The 15,529-nt window shown below is 55.9% G+C and overlaps 7 protein-coding genes and 1 non-coding gene across 8 annotated transcripts; 6 read left to right on the top strand and 2 right to left on the bottom strand.

The window, feature by feature from the left end:
* Positions 1-3: 3 nt before the first annotated feature.
* BO82DRAFT_391549 (uncharacterized protein) lies at positions 4-2,913 on the top strand (the record flags this gene model as incomplete). Its single annotated transcript, XM_025638576.1, has 2 exons — positions 4-197; positions 267-2,913. 2 exons carry the CDS (start codon positions 4-6, stop codon positions 2,911-2,913), a joined length of 2,841 nt encoding a protein of 946 aa, XP_025492607.1.
* Positions 2,914-3,448: 535 nt separating this feature from the next.
* On the top strand, positions 3,449-5,283 carry BO82DRAFT_413562 (phosphoglycerate mutase-like protein; the record flags this gene model as incomplete). Its single annotated transcript, XM_025639885.1, has 6 exons — positions 3,449-3,596; positions 3,650-3,734; positions 3,795-3,843; positions 3,908-4,036; positions 4,096-4,129; positions 4,196-5,283. 6 exons carry the CDS (start codon positions 3,449-3,451, stop codon positions 5,230-5,232), a joined length of 1,482 nt encoding a protein of 493 aa, XP_025492606.1. The 3' UTR covers positions 5,233-5,283.
* On the bottom strand, positions 5,258-7,166 carry BO82DRAFT_431652 (uncharacterized protein). Its single transcript, XM_025640720.1, has 2 exons — positions 7,015-7,166; positions 5,258-6,961 (listed from the first exon to the last, which is right to left on the bottom strand). Exons 1-2 carry the CDS (start codon positions 7,129-7,131, stop codon positions 5,336-5,338), a joined length of 1,743 nt encoding a protein of 580 aa, XP_025492605.1. The 5' UTR covers positions 7,132-7,166; the 3' UTR covers positions 5,258-5,335.
* An 880-nt stretch (positions 7,167-8,046) lies between these two features.
* BO82DRAFT_382922 (putative aldehyde dehydrogenase) lies at positions 8,047-9,594 on the top strand (the record flags this gene model as incomplete). Its single annotated transcript, XM_025637976.1, has 3 exons — positions 8,047-8,571; positions 8,646-8,966; positions 9,022-9,594. 3 exons carry the CDS (start codon positions 8,047-8,049, stop codon positions 9,592-9,594), a joined length of 1,419 nt encoding a protein of 472 aa, XP_025492604.1.
* Positions 9,595-9,709: 115 nt separating this feature from the next.
* On the top strand, positions 9,710-10,616 carry BO82DRAFT_61676 (uncharacterized protein). The gene is made up of 2 exons (XM_025641388.1): positions 9,710-10,184; positions 10,231-10,616. The coding sequence occupies exons 1-2, from the start codon at positions 10,017-10,019 to the stop codon at positions 10,567-10,569; spliced, it is 507 nt and encodes a 168-aa protein (XP_025492603.1). The 5' UTR covers positions 9,710-10,016; the 3' UTR covers positions 10,570-10,616.
* Positions 10,617-10,853: 237 nt separating this feature from the next.
* Positions 10,854-12,656, top strand: BO82DRAFT_281774 (Zn(II)2Cys6 transcription factor domain-containing protein; the record flags this gene model as incomplete). The annotated part of the gene is made up of 2 exons (XM_025631346.1): positions 10,854-10,945; positions 11,003-12,656. The coding sequence occupies 2 exons, from the start codon at positions 10,854-10,856 to the stop codon at positions 12,654-12,656; spliced, it is 1,746 nt and encodes a 581-aa protein (XP_025492602.1).
* A 317-nt stretch (positions 12,657-12,973) lies between these two features.
* Positions 12,974-13,065, top strand: BO82DRAFT_t154. Its single transcript has one exon. It is a non-coding gene; the product is annotated as a tRNA-Phe (tRNA).
* A 298-nt stretch (positions 13,066-13,363) lies between these two features.
* Positions 13,364-14,947, bottom strand: BO82DRAFT_413547 (MFS general substrate transporter; the record flags this gene model as incomplete). Its single annotated transcript, XM_025639884.1, has 3 exons — positions 13,364-14,416; positions 14,482-14,732; positions 14,791-14,947. The coding sequence occupies 3 exons, from the start codon at positions 14,945-14,947 to the stop codon at positions 13,364-13,366; spliced, it is 1,461 nt and encodes a 486-aa protein (XP_025492601.1).
* Between the last annotated feature and the right edge of the window lie 582 nt (positions 14,948-15,529).

Here is a 15,529-nt window from a genome sequence, read left to right as displayed (position 1 = left end):
ACGATGGCGCCTCTTCGTACCCTGCTCTTCGGAGCGGGCTTGATGCCGCTCATCCAGATGGCTGCGGCCTGTACGGGCACCAATGTCATTCAAGGAGGGTCTTCTGCGTATACTTCCTTCTGGAGTACGAGTGCCGGCCCTACCCTGAAGACCTTTTCGGTGGTCGATACTGGGGGTCCCGATGGCGGTGCCTATCTGTAAGTGTGCATAGCCAATACCTAGCCAATGCCTAGCCAAGATGCCGGCGAACCCTAACTATATTGCAGCGAAATCGACGACTTCAGCTATAGTTGGGTGATTGTGCGCCAAAACATTCCCTCGGTGCACGTGGGCACCTCCTATCATGTCTCCCTAGACTGGTCTATCACGACGGACGACTCGACCGGAGCCTCCTGTACCATTACAGTCGCTGTCGAAGGCAATTCCTTCACTGCCGCATCTGCTGCCCTCGTGGCTGGCCGATCCAGTGGCTGGTCGAGTGTCTCTGGGACGTACACCCCCACTTCTTCCACCGGCATTCCTTTCGTGATCACCATCAGTTGCTCCCAGGGAGCTTCCAACGGAAACCCGGTCATTGGCCTGGCCGACATTTCCATGGTCAGCGCTTGCTCGGACACGGCCGACAGCACGTCGAGCGCTGTGAGCACCACCAGCAGTGACGTTTCGCTGGGATCCTTGACTACTGCCTTGAGCACATTGACTTCTTCTACCCTTGCTGCTTCATCCACTGTCAGCAGTGCTTCTACAGCCACCTGGTCGACGTCTTCTGGCGCGACCACTACGACCGATGACAATGGCACCACGCTCACGGCTGATACCACCGCTGGGACATCTCTGGAGGCATCACAGTCTGTCGACACCTCCGATGATGCCGCGGTCTCAGGCACAATCTCGGTGTCCGATTCAGCTGCCACCAAGCGCAAGCGTAGTGGTGTGTCCTGCGCGTTGAGCATTTATCAGGGCAACGATCTCCTCGACAGCCTGACCGTCCCAACAGGTTCGTCGGCCCCTTTTTCGACCTGCTTGAGTAGTTCATCCTCCAGTACCTTCAGTACCTCCACCCTCACGATTAAAGTGGTTTGTGATGGAACCGGGGCCACAGTTGAGGTTGCGGACCTTACGGTGGACACCAGTCTTGCGGCTGCTGAACAATGTGCTGCTGGTGCTGCTGGTGCTACTACTGGTATCTCTGCGGCCGCATCCAGCTCGCCGATTGCTGCTCCGAGCTCAGTCGTTGCTGCTCCGAGCTCATCCTCTGCGGTCAGTGTTGCCGTGCAACGTCCTACTCCCAGCCCTCAGGCCAGCCCTCAAGCCAGCTCGAGTGTGCCTTTGTTTGTGACCCGTCCTAGCCCATCAACCACCCCAAGCCCTAGACCCAGCTCAGGCTCTGTTGCCGGTTCGGACTCATCTGGTGCTGATTCTTCTAGCTCGTCTGGTTCCTCTTCTAACTCTGGCTCTGCTGGCTCCTCTTCTGGTTCTGGCTCGATGGATCCAGAAGCAGCAGCAGTTAGCGCTGGCTCTAAGTCGTCTGGCTCGTCTAGCTCTAATGCTTTAGGCTCGACTGGCTCTGGCTCCTCATCTGGCTCCTCATCTGGATCTGGCTCCTCGTCTGGCTCGCCTGGTTCCTCATCCGACTCTGGATCGTCGGGAAATATCACTGGCGCTGGCTCGTCCGGCTCTGGGGCTTCCGGGGCGTCCAGCTCGGCTGCCTCCCAGCCTGGTTCTGGCTCAACATCGAACACATCGGGTTCCAGCAACGCCATCTCCGGCGCTGTGGCGTTTACTACCTCTACTGTTTCCCACACGGAGGTGCACACTGTCACCGCCTGCCCGTCGACCATCCAAAATTGCCCTGCCTCGGCCAAGACCACTTACCTGACCACCGAAACTGTGGTCGACTACACTACCATCTGCCCGGTCACTGCTACCGAGACCCAGGTGCCTGCGACTGCCACCCGTGCTTTGAGTACCTCTAGACACGAGGAATTCACGACATCCACCGTGTATACAACCTCCGTGCATACAGTGACCGCCTGCCCCTCTTCAGTCAAGGATTGCCCCGCCTCGAAGCAGACGACGTACCTCACGACCGAGACCATTGTGGATTACACCACGATCTGCCCTGTGACTGCCACCCAGACTGGCGTCGCGGCCACAGCCACAGCCACGGCCACATCTACTGCTGGTTCTTTGTCTCGTGTCACGGAGTATGTGACCTCCACGGTGTACAGCACGTTGATTCGTCCGGTGACTGCTTGTCCTTCAGGATATAAGAACTGTCCTGCGTCGGCGAAGTCGACCTTTGTGACTACTGAGACGGTGCCTGCCCATGTCACCACCTATACTGTGGTGACCACCGAGCCCCATACGACCGCAGCGCCTGCTGGTGAGCAGGTTTATTCCACCTCCACCGGTTACGATATCACTGTCTACACAGTAACGGCTGTTTCTATGGGATCAACCGACCAGACTGCTGCCCAAGAGACGGTCTCTGTGTATACCACCCTGATTCCAGTCGGGACCACGATCTATCTGAATGTCGCGTCCATCGCATCGGCTACTGCTGCGTCTGGTGCTATCGATACGGGGGTTTCCCAGCCGGAAGGTGCGGAAGCCATCGGCACGACAGAGTCCACCACCAAACTGGGCTCCCATGCCCAGGTTGGGGGCAGTGGTGCGCAATCTTCTTCAATCCCAGAGTCCCCAAGCCCGTCGGGCTCCTTGATCCCCTCATTCCGAGCATCCTCTGCGGTCGCAGCGTCTGCAGCAGCCTCGTCTCGGGCCGGTACTAATGCTGGATCTGCCACTACCACCGCGGGGGGCGCGCTCTATACTGGGGCTGCCGCATCCGTCTCCCTCTCCTCTAGCCTGATTTGCGTGGTGGGGAGTCTTGTCGCTGCTTTGATGTTGTAGATAGAATTTAGTTAGTACTCTAGTGCAGTCGTATGAGCACATGAGCACACGAGCAAATCCAGAAACACTTTTCCGCACGTGTCGGCCAAGACGATAGACAGGAACAATGCAGGTACTACAGGTGCTAAAGCCAAGCTTTGTTCATGGAAATAAATTAATCAAGTGGAGACAGCGATAGGGCACGTGGTCCGAGGGCGCGCTGGTTCTGGCTGGCCATCCACTGCGCACGACGCTAAGCAGATTAACCCTCATCTAACCGGCAGCACACGGCAGCACATGGTCTCTCGTCGCCCTTTCATAGGTAAAGCCCAAAGGATCTCGACTTCAACCCAAATCTCACTTGTCGGTTGACCGTTGCCGATGATGCGGTGGCATGCAGCGACATGTAGCGATACATGCATGGAAAGGGGGTTCCGGGAATAATCATGCTACTACCGACCTTAGTATATATTGGCCGGTACACTCCGGACTTGGGTGCTGCTGACAGTTGACCGGAGCACTGTACACAAAAGCCAATATTCCTTTCTCTTCAATCATGGCTACGTTCGCTGCTGTCGCTGCTCTGCTGGGAGTTGCCAGTGCTGGCCCGGTTCTAGCCCCGGTCAACGATATCCTGTTTCCTGCGACTGCCCACTCCTCCAACCCCTTGATCTATTCCGGCGGAAATACGCCCTACTTTACTGGTGGGTTCGATCCACGCCCGTCCAGTAAACCACCCAACTGATGCAGGAACCAGGCCCCAATGTCAATGGCATCTCCAACGAGGTTCCCTCGCAGTGCACCGTCCAGCAGGCTGCCTATGTGGTGAGACACGGAAGCAGGTGAGATAGGGTCTGGCCCTTAGAAGCAGCAGCAGAAGTGGTGTGGCTAATCGCAATCAGATTCCCCGACAGCGGTTCCTACGGCTCGTGGGTGGCCCTCGAGGAGAAGGTCGGTTCATCGCCACCGGAGACTGCCCCGTCTCATTGCACACCTGATCACTCACCATTGGCAGATCCAAGCGGCCGTCAACGGCAAGGGCTTCAAGGCGCGCGATGAGCTCTCTTTCATCGCCGACTGGAAGACCGTCCTGACCAACACCACCCTGCAAATGTCCCAAGAGTCGATGACGGGTCGCAAGGAGGTTAGTAGAATCACCTCGAACCGAAGGAGCAAGGAGCATCGTAGGACTGACCGACCCAGGCTGTTGATCTCGGTTACACTTTGCGCGCTCGCTGTGAGTTCCCTAGCCCTAGCCCTGGAACCTGGAACAGAACGAGACATCCAGGCTAACGCGCAGTAGACCCCGATTTCTACGAAGATGGTCACCCCTTCTATGTGTGGGCCAACCAGTACGCGAACCCCATCAGCACCTCGCGCGTGGTCCAGACCGCGCAGGCCTTCCTGCAGGGATACATGTACGAGTTCGCCGATACCTATGGCAAGGTCGTCAGCGTCAACTCGACGGGCTCCGTCAATGCAATCGGCAACTCGCTGGGACCCTCGGATGCGTGTCCCTTGTATGTCAACAATGCGTATAACAATGTGACCAATTGGGATGCAACGTGGATGCCCGCGGCCATCAAGCGCATCAACGCCCTGGTCAGCGGCAATCTGACCTTCACGGAAACTGACCTGACCTTCTTTCCTTACCTGTGCGCCTACGAGAGTCAGATCACGGGCCGGCTGAGCGACTGGTGCAATGTCTTCACCCAGGACGAGTTGACCAAGTATGCCTACTCGCAAGATCTGAGCTACTGGTACGGGGTGGGACCGGGCTCGTCGGATCCCACCAAGCTGCTCTTCTTGCCCTTCCTCGAGAGCTTCTTGGATCTGCTGGCGCAGGGCCCCGGCCAGAACGGCACCGACGTGGATGGCAGTCCCTTCACCGTGCCCAAGCTCATCATGGCCTTCTTGAATGACAACCAGATCGCCGAGTTGACCGCCGGCATGGACCTCTTCCAGGAACAGACCCCCTTGCCCGATGACCGCATCCCCTCCAACCACCTGTACAATGTGGCCCACTTCATCACCATGCGGGGCACCGTCGGGTTCGAGGTGCTCAACTGCGAGACGACCACCAAGAAGAAGACTACCGAGGACACCTATCTGCGCATCTTGCTCAATGATGCCGTCTACCCTCTGCCGATGTGCAAGAGCGGACCGGGCAGCAGCTGTCTCCTGTCAGACTACGTCACCTATATCAAGAAGAAGAATGCGGAGGCCGGCAACTTCATCGACTACTGCAACGTCACGCAAGCCGGCCACCCCGAGACCGTGGCCGGGGCCAGCTTCTTCACCGACTTGACTCAGGACTTCCTGACTCTCGTCTCTCCTTGAGCTTGAGGATAACGGGGGTTTCTTTGCGGGGATCGATTGCGTCCTCGCGTGTATAATAATACGTTCTGTTAGAAGGATCTTAAATCGTCTCACATAATAACTATTAGTCTACCGAATCCACTTTCTTGTACCCAGCCACCACGCGATGTCGCAGCACCGGGACCAGGGCAAGCAGCAGCCAGATCAAGGTACTGAGCGCCAGCCCGGCGGCAAACACCACCACGACGGTGGAGGGCGACCAGCTCCGCTTCTCAGGCGGGGGAGGAAAGAGGAGTGCTTGAGGGTCATCAGGCCGAGGCTGGTCTGCTCCGGGGGCCCAGTAGGTGGGCGGACTGCTGCGCACCATGTCCGAGAACCCCAGGCTGTTTTGGTCGGCGTCAAGAGCCTCAGCGGACACCCAATCCATGTATCCACGGGCGATGAAGCTAGTCTCGAAACCTGTCCTGGCCACGGTGCCGATGAGAGTCTTGTCCCCGTCTGCGGCCGCCTGCGCCCAAAACCGCCAAAACTTCACCTCGGTTGCTCCGTTCCAACTCACGTGGCATTCGGTCAATGACTCGGAGCCGTTGATGCCGGCCACCGACGCGACCACCACCGGGGGCTCGGCGGGCGACGCCGACCAGGGGTATTTGTAGGCGCGGTAGTTGCCGAACCGGTCGCTGGCGAAGCGGGCTTCGGTCAGGAGGCGGCCGCCGTGATCGAACTCGCTGATGTACCCATAATCACTCCAGGACACAAACACGTTGTTGTTGGGGAGGAGTTGCGTGCTGCCGCGACGTCGCGTCAGATCGCCATCCGGTCGCAGGTACTGGTTCAGCAGCTTCGCCTCGAAGTTGACCAGGTCCAATTCCACGATCATGGCGGAGGAGACGGGCTTGTTCTCGCTCAGCTCGTCCGCCGCGTTGTCCAGGAAGGACATGACCATGCGCTCCGGGGTCTGGAGGATGATACGCGCATCATGCTGCCATGAGAAGTCGAAGTCCTTCTGGAAATTGTTCCCCTTGCCGCCCAATCGCCACCGGATGGCCCCGTCCTGCCCGGAAATCAAGTAGATGGTGCTCGAGTGGCGACACGACATCAAGTAGTCGCCGTCTTTGGTCTTTTCGATGGCGTTGCAGTGGATGTAGTCGGCGCCGCGGGGAGGGGTGCCGACGGTGATGTCGACAAAGGTCTCGTGGAGTGGGATGTGGCCCTCGGAGTTCCATTCGAAGAAGACGTGCCCGGTGGTGTAGTCGACGTCGCGAAAGCCCTGGAATTTGATCTCGCGGGAGACCCCGGGAAGGCCGATGTCGGCCAGGTCCACGACCTTGGGCCACTGATGGATGGCCAGCGCTTTGTGAGGGGCGTAGACGTAGAACTCATGCTTGTCGAAGACGGGGGTACTGCCCACTTGGCGATACTGATGGTCGAGCACGGTGCCATTAGCAAATTCCAGGTCCACCCCCAGCCCGGTCTGCACCATCAGTGACAGCTGAGGCTTCAAGTTGCCGGGGACATTGGTCACGACGCGCAGATCGAAGGCGTTTTGATTGTCGGTGTATGCAGCCCCCGTCCACACCAGATCTCCGTCCTGGTCATAGATGTAGGGGCCCACTTGATAAGGCATCCATCGTGTGGTGTAGGGTTCTCCGACGGTCACCCAGTAGGGGGCGACAAACCAGTAGCCTGGAGCGGTGGCATTGCGATGATAATGCGTGATATTCCATTTGGGGATGCGATGCTGCGGTAACTGTGTTTCCCATTAGTCAGCCCCGCATCATCCGGGGATCCGGAGAAACGCACGGTCCGAAAGACCATCAGGTCTGAGTCATCCGATGCGGTGAAGTCGCTGGTTGCCCTCCCAGCAGAACAAAAAAGCAGAAGCAGCACACATAATGAGCGTGATAGGGTCAGGGTCATGGTGGCATGAAGTAGAAAGAGTGACGATGCCTGCTACTCAGGTACTCCCAAAAAAATTTTCATGTGCTGCACCCAGGGGCTCGAGGCATTTTTATTCATCGCAGCGTCGCTTGGTTTTACCCCAGATGCATCGAGACTCAGAGAGATAGGGGGAAAGCTGATCGATGGATCATGGATGGATCCACCTCGGGTTCGCCGCAAAAAACCAGTCTAGACCACACTGGCTTTCGACATATCACCCTTGCTTGCGCGCAATCCAACAAACAGTAGGATAGCCGGGGGTAACATTCAAATTCTAGAGTCAACACATGTTGTGTTCGCAACTTAAGTTATTGGCACTTCAAGTAAACCGTATGAACAGTACTTAGGCACTATATATCTTACCGGAAGGACCAACCGTGATGATTACCACCGAAAAAAATTGACTACTATCTTGTTGGCTTGACTGACGAACCAAGTATCATATGGATGAGTCTGCACCGGTCAAGTCGAGAATATAGAACCACTGACTGGCGTACTACTGCTGTATTATGCTCGTGAGCCCCACAAATTGCAAAGTGCTCAGCAACCTCAGCTTGAATTCCGGGTTCTGCACTTCCGTTCACTCCCCGACTCCCCAAGTTTAACTAACGCCATGGATGGGGCTCTCGGAATTGGACCGAGTCCACAGTTACCGACTCCCACATATCAAATCCAGTCTCGAGGACTTGGGTCATAGTTCGGAATGCTGAATCGGTAGATCGCCTCAGTTTCGGCTCCACCAGATCTGAAGATTCTGGGTCCGTATCTCCGTATATCCGCATATTCCCCACGTTCCCCGACTTTTCAGCTGGGAACCCCTCCCCGGGGGGTTTCCTGTTCGTATAAAGACCTTGTTCTACTGGATCAAACCTGACGAAGTCAAGCATAATCACCATGGAGTCACAATCCACGATCCCACTGATCATCGATGGCCAAGACATCCTATCCTCTCTCAAGGAGAGACAGGGCACAGTCGCAAACCAACACCCTGGTGGTCCCGGTTTCTACCAGGGTGCTACCAGAGACCTGGCCCTTCAAGCAGTACAATCCAGTGCGAAGGCCTTCCCAACATGGTCAAAAACTACTCCGATTGAGCGTCGAACCCTCTTCTTCAGACTAGCCCAGGTTCTGAGAGACAGGGCCGATGAGATCAAAAGCGTGTGTTGCCAGGAAATCCACTGCGGACCACTGTGGGCGGACATTATCACCAACGACAGCATTGGCCTGATCGAAGAGTACGCGGCGCTCATCACCAGTGTGGCAACAGGGTCGATTCCGTACATCCAGCAAGGCTATGGCATGGTCCTGAAAGAACCGCTGGGAGTGGTTCTTGGAATCGCCCCCTGGAATGCGCCGATCATCCTGGGCCTTCGGTCGGTAGTGGCCCCCATTGCCGCAGGCAACGTTGCCATCTTGAAGGTAGGGTTCCTTGAAAAGATGAAAGGTGGAACGTGGACGAAATGTGAAGTGCGGTGGCTGACGGAGGAGATTAGGGCTCCGAGCTTAGCCCGCAGACTCACTACCTCCTCGCTTCCCTCTTCCGCGAGGCGGGCTTCCCCCCCGGGGTTCTAAATTTCCTGCTCCATCAACCGGAAGACGCACCGGAGATCTTTGACGTTCTCATCACTCACCCGGCCATCAAGAAATGCAACTTCACTGGCTCGACGCAGGTCGGTCGGATCATCGCATCCCAGGCCGCCATGGCACTTAAGCCGGTGTTGTTGGAGCTCGGAGGCAAGAACTTCACGGTGGTGCTCGACGATGCGGACCTGGATCTCGCGGCTAGGGAGATTACAAAAGGTGCCTTTCTCAATGTAAGTCGTTCTGCTTGCCTGCGAGGCATCGCCTCAATCATTAACACCAACCCAGAACGGTCAAATCTGCATGTCCACAGATATGGTCTTGGCCACGACCGCGGTGGCCCCGGATCTCGAGGCCCGAATACTGGCCATCTTGCGTGAGATCGAGACTGCGCCAATGGTCATTTCTCCGGCGGCGAAAGCCAAATTGGCGATGCTGGTCTCTGACGCACAGGACAAGGGCGCTAGAATCCACACTCCTCCCAAGGCCATTGGCAATACACCGCAGAGCTTTCCTCCGACCGTGGTAACGGGGTTGACTCCGGCGATGAAGCTGTACGAGATCGAGTCCTTTGGTCCGGTCGTCGGGATTGTTTCACTTGAGACCGAGGAACAGATTGTCTCCGTCATCCAGCAAGCCAAGTACGGCTTGTCTAGCTCAATCATCTCGCGAAACCACTATCGTGCTCTGGAACTCGCGGGGTCTATCAAGGCCGGGGCGGTGCACATCAACTCTATGACCGTGCATGATGAGCCAACTCTGCCGCATGGGGGGTACGGGGATAGCGGCTGGGGTCGCTTCGGCGCTCGGTGGGGGCTAGAGGAATTCGTCCAGACGAAAGTCGTGACTTTGCATCCTTAGATGGTGCTGACCGTTGATAATGAGTGGTGTAGCCACACGACGGATAAGGATACTTCCGGCCGGGTGAAGCTGTGGAGCATCTGGAGCAGCTGGATACGAGGGTGCGCTTATCCTGCCAAGAATACATGACGAGTAGTATGAGCTTATCTGCAATTAGAAAGCCGATTCAATTTGCAGATTAGCGCTTGTGTCGAACACCTTCACCTGCCCGCTGAGTCTCCCCGGTGACTCGTAAGCGATACGAGCAGGAATGCTTGGCAAATGATCGGATATCGAGAGGAAGGACTGGGATTCGGGATCCGGGCAAGATTGCCATGTTAGGAATATGGATCTGATTAGATTTCGCTTAAGGAGCGGACTTGGCAGTCGGGGTTACTCTAGAGTCTCGACAAGTTGTACAGACTGCCAACGGTCAAGGCATCATGTCATGGTCTTCCGTAGTTGCTCGGCTGTACTCGATGGCGTCCTATAAATTCGATTCCACCCCTGTCTGGTTCTCCCTGTCCAGCACCAGCTTTCTTCTCGCTCAACATTCAATCCCCACATTTGAACCAATCATTCCCAACGTCCTAGCCATTATGCAGTTCAAGGTTGGTGACCTGGAGCGGTTCGAAAGTCTTCTACTGATCATGTCAGGTCCTCGCCTTCGTTCCCGCCCTGGTCGCGACTGCTGCTGCCACCATCGACGTTGCGTTCAGCGGCTACTACCTTGCCGACTGCGTGGCCCCGAGCATTGAGTCCGCCAACGTGATCTCGGGTGGTTGTGGACCTGCCCAGGGTCTGCCGGTGAAGTCATTCTCGGCGCATGTCTACTCCGGTAGCTGTGAGGACAGCACCACCTCGCCCGTCTTGAAAGTTTACACCGCCACGGGATGTACCGCAGAGTCCTTGTATGGGGAGTACGAAGTCAACAGCACCACCCAGTGCTTTGAAGTGGATGCGACGTTCTTGAGTAGTGAGGTTGTGTGCGAGTGATCGGTGGTGGTTCTTGTTTGGGACGTATGGGATGTATGGAATCACTGTATATATCTGCAAATTGTCTATCTTCGCCTGTCTCTCGTATAATTCTCGGTGATGTAGTCCGCTCTGCCTAGATGGGGCATAGTTGCCAAGCACTCTCATGTGATGTTGCTGACGCATCCATTGCCAGCAGCCCCTGATCTGCATGAATTACTTCATTACCTCGTTGACAACACCATCTTTTGGGGGTCTTCTGCTCATCAGGTCCTCCTTATGCTTCAGCCGGTGTGTTTGTGAACATGTTCTCGAAATCCGCTTCCCGTTGCAGTGGGGATGCTGCTGCAGGAAGCGGCCTGCCCCTGAGATCCCGACTGGGGTGCAAAACTTGCAAGTGGGGTCTACCTTCCGCCCAATGCCGGCCACGAACTGGAAGTTAAGCATATAATAGAATCCGTCGAGTCAAGTGTGGACAAGAGAAGCCCAACTGTGTCCGTTGCAGCAGCACGGGTCGCAAGTGCGAATACGTCAAGGCTGTGGCCGGCACTTTCTCGTCCGCCTCGCCCCCTTCCGCCACAGCCCTCGACCATCCCCTGGCGTTTGCCCCCAACACCGTCTGGAGAGAACGTCGTGCTTTTGCCTACTACTTTGAGCGCGTGGCTCTGTTTGTCGGGGGCGATCTGGATGTCGAATTCTGGGGGACTTTTGTGCCTCAGCTGTGTCAGGGAGAGCCGGCCGTGTGGGATGCCATCATCTCTATCAGTGCCCTGTTTGAGACGCACGAGCGGCCGACAAGTCTGGTTTCTGTACAGCTGATTGATCAACCGCAGGGGGATGCCTTGGCCTGGTACTCGCGCTCCGTCTCGGCTATTCGCCAGCGCATTGAGCGCGGCCAAATCGACATCTTCGTCGGACTGATTACGTGCGTGCTCTTCATTTGCATTGAGACCCTGCAGGGGCGCGAAAAAGAAGCCTTGCAGCTGTTTGCGCAGGGGTTGCAGCTCATCCAGGCTCTGCGCGCCCAAGTCTCGTCTGGCATGATTCCACCGTCCAAGGCAGTCTTACTGGAGGATGTGATTGTGCCGATCTTCATCCGACTCGGGGTGATCGCTTTTAGTGATTCGGCCAGTCGGATGGGCTGTTTGTTGAGGGCTCGTACCCCAGTATGGTCGGCTGAATTCGAATCCCTAAAATGCGCTCGCGAAGCTCTCACCAATTTAGGCGCAGAGACCATGCTCTTCGAGCGCCAGTGCCTGGCCGAGCTATCACAGGCGGATTGCTTTCATGTCAGCGAAAGGTTGCTTCACACGCAAGCGAAATTCTTCGAGCGCCTGCAAGAGTGGGACGTCGCTTTCAAGAGGCTTCTCGATTCGCTCCATGACAAAGGGCCACTCTCCCAGCATCAGGTGATCAACAGCGCGCTGCTCGTCGCCTACCACAAGACCACCATCATTCTAGCGACCATTTGCGTATCCTCCCTACAAACCATGGCGGACCACTGCCTGGAGGACTTCCAGATCATCATCGACCAATGTGGTCTTGCTCTCGACGCGTCCCGGCGATCTGACGGCACACAGCCACCATTCACATTTGATCTTGGTGTTGGACTGCCCCTTTGGTTCACGAGCCTCCGATGTCGTGAGCCGCGCCTTCGACGCGCCGCAGTCAAGTTACTTCGTCGAGCGCCGCCGGTGATGGGCTTCTACCGTTCTACGGCGGCTGTTAGTTTTGCCGAAAACATTATCATGCTAGAAGAAGGAAATGCGATGGCATTGAGACCGGCACGAGGAACTCGGTCTGCCCTGGCCTGGGAGGAGGATCCCGACAGTCGCATGCATGGCAATAGGTTGCAGCTGGAACAGGGTAAATTCGTGGCTACTTCGGAAATTGATGCTCAGCTGGCGCTGGCGGACATCCCAGAAGAAGCGCGGATTGGACCAATCAATGTTGTGCGACAGGATGACAGCTCATCACCACGAACCATGCAAGAGGGGGTCATGAATCATGATTCCAGCAACGAAGTGACGGGGATGCGGTTTATGCGGAATCAGCGAGATCCGGTGCAGAATACATGGCAGCGGGTGCATGAATACCTGCCTTTGTGACGAAGGGCAACGGGGATAGGCAGAGCAACCACGAGAAATTCTAGAGGGAAACACGAAGATCAACAGCTTGCCATCACAGTAATCCCTTGTAATGGAGAAGCAGTCATCAAGATGTTAGGCTTTGTAGAAGAGCTCCACCCTTGAAGTTCTGAATAGGTATACATGGACAAGTAAGGGCTTGGTGCTCCCCGTACAGCCACGGCAGACATCACTGGTCTTCTTCGGCACTGTAAGACCAGATCAAGCGGCAACATGGGATCTGTAAGAAATTGATGCTCACCCATGAAACATACTTTGTGCCAAAATTAGCATGAAATGGGACGATGGCGCATCTGGGAGCGCGTCAGACTGAAGCATTAACTTCGGCCCGTAAATCTGAAGGTGGCCGGTTCAAGCCCGGCTCGTCCCATCATTTCTTTTTGAGAATTCGTTTTTCTTTTTGCTTCCTTTTTTGTTTTTCTTTTTTTTTTTTTGTGGCCCATATCAGCTTCAGCGGGTCATCCAGTAGCAAGCCTGGAAGTGGAGGTACGGCATCAAGCGAGGCGCCCGGCGGCAGTAAGTTAGGGCTCGTTGCGTCAGACGGAAATCAGTAGGTGGCCGGTTCGAACCCGGCTTGCCCCATTTCTATTCTCTCTTCGCTTTTTCCTTTCACTGCATTGCCTGCCTTTTGTCACAAATTAGGTACAGTACATACAAATTGGGATCTGCTATTGCTCAGAGTCCCCAGTCTTGCCGGCCCTCTTCCCCTGCACCACAACTACCTCCTCCTCTCCCTCCTCGCCGCTCTCCACCCCACCACCAGTACTGACTATCGCCTTCTTCCGAAAAACAACCCAGACCCCAATGGTCCCCACAATCAACGCCAGCGCAGACGCCAATGTGAATGCATAACCCTTGGTGAATCGAGGCCCCTCCACAGTCGGAAACACCAGCAATGGCGTCCAGGCAGTCGTAGATTGAGAGACCGCATTGATGACCACCAGGACCACGGCTCGTTCCTGCGGGGAATACCGGAGCTCGGTGTTGACCCACCCGTACAGCACGCTCGACATGGCCACACACGCATAGATGGTCGAGAACGCAAACCACTTGGCCGATTCGGGCACCTCCCAGATCGTGAGAATGATCAGTCCAAGGCTGTTCCAGGTGTGGGCTAGGACAATGGCCCACGCTGGACCCAGACAGAGGTCCGATAGGAAGCACACAAAGAGAGTATAGAAGATGCCTAGGGCGGGGGCAATAGCGGAGAGGTTGTTCAGGGTGGCCGTGCTGAAGCGTTGGAGCGATTTTAGCCAGAGGAGATACCCCCCTGCGGACGCGTGGAGGCCAGCATTCCAGAACAGGATATCCAAGACGAGAAAGATGTAGAATTTCTGGTTCTTAAGGAGGGATCGACAGGTTTGCAGCGTGGAGAAGCCGGACGAGGTGAACCGATGACCGGTGCGCTCGAGTCGCTCACGCCCACATTGAATGTCTTCTTCGCGAAGAATCAGTCGGTTGGGCTTGTCCGGGGTACCGGGTAGGACGAAAAATCCCAAGATGCCGATAGGAATGGTGATGATCGCGCAGATAATGAACATCCATCGCCAGCCGGCAAGGCCAGACACCCCATCCAGGCGCGAGGAAGCCCCGGCCTGGATGAGGCTGGCTGTGAGGGTGCCCAGCGTCAGGCCCACATAGAAGCACCCCCCACGGCGGGCGATCTCGTCTCCGCGATACCAGGCCCCAAATATATAATGCATCCCGGGGAAGAATGCCGCCTGTTTCTCACTGAAGGTCAGATGCGAGTCGCGGCAGATGGGGTAGGGGGATAGGAGAAACCCACCTCGAACCATCCCACCAGAAATCGGTAGGCCATCATCTCGCTGTACGAGGTGGCCCGGTATTGGAGAAGAGTGAAGATGCCCCAGGCGATGTCCATGATAGGGATCAGCCATGAGATGGGCACCCGCGTGAAGAGATACGCAAATGGGAGCTGGCCAACCACCGCGCCAACCGTATACATCGTCTGGAGGTTCACCAAGTCATCTCCCCCGAGGCCGATCTCTTCTTGCATTCCCGACACATAGGCATTGTCTGAAGGCAGAAATCGAAACTGTTAGTCCTGATTGCGGAGGCAATGAGGCGGACTGACTCAGGTTGGCTTGATCGATGTATTTCGTCCAGTAGGACAGAAAGGCATACGGGACAATCAGAGCATCCAGCTTGAGAATCAGCTTTCTGTCCCCGGAGGTGTCAGTGTCCGAAAACCATCGCATCTGGTACCATCGTCGCTGCTTGGGAGACGTCATTGTAATGGTGCTGGCTGTTGTAGGAGCGACACAGTCCCGGCTGGGGGTTTAAAAAGAAACGTGGACACTGCAGAGACCATGTCGCCATTGACGAAAAGATATGCAACATGACGATCTGCAGTATCTATCTTGAGCGGAACTTGTCCGCAGGCTGTCCTGCTGCAGGTCAAGATATAGCTATCAGATTGTGTTGAAAGGAGGGGATAAGGCGTGCTCCGCCAGTATCCCCGCGATGCTAACGACTCTGCGGCCTTTTAGTCTCAAATGCTTATCGCACGTCGTATGTAACCCTTGGTCGGCCATTAGCGGCCGGTCACGCAAGCTGGTCGGTCTTTGGTGACATGATCAGGGAATTGGACTCCAATAGCACTCAAGCTCTGAGCGTATTCTATCGTGCTGATGCTGGAAGAAATGAAATCTCGCATGGTACTGCTTGACAGAAGACTCTGTCACGTAATCCCTGGGGCGATGGCGTTATCTGAGTGAGGGGTTGAGAGAGCATGCCAAGTCTATACTCGGGTGTAGGCGAGTAATAGCCCGATGCACAGACGACAGGATGGTTATTCTTCTAACTGCCATCGT

The sequence above is a fragment of the Aspergillus uvarum genome, assembly GCF_003184745.1.
Source record: "Aspergillus uvarum CBS 121591 unplaced genomic scaffold BO82scaffold_22, whole genome shotgun sequence".
Classification (NCBI taxonomy): Eukaryota; Fungi; Ascomycota; class Eurotiomycetes; order Eurotiales; family Aspergillaceae; genus Aspergillus; species Aspergillus uvarum.
This window is presented reverse-complemented; position numbering and strand designations above follow the sequence as displayed.

Excerpts from the sequence above, each read along its gene's own strand:
- BO82DRAFT_61676 (XM_025641388.1), top strand. The coding sequence starts at position 10,017 with ATGTCATGGTCTTCCGTAGTTGCTCGGCTGTACTCGATGGCGTCCTAT. Across the intron at positions 10,185-10,230 it reads TAGCCATTATGCAGTTCAAG|GTCCTCGCCTTCGTTCCCGC; the intron begins GTTGGTGACCTG and ends TGATCATGTCAG.
- BO82DRAFT_431652 (XM_025640720.1), bottom strand. The coding sequence starts at position 7,131 with ATGACCCTGACCCTATCACGCTCATTATGTGTGCTGCTTCTGCTTTTT. Across the intron at positions 6,962-7,014 it reads ACCTGATGGTCTTTCGGACC|TTACCGCAGCATCGCATCCC; the intron begins GTGCGTTTCTCC and ends TGGGAAACACAG.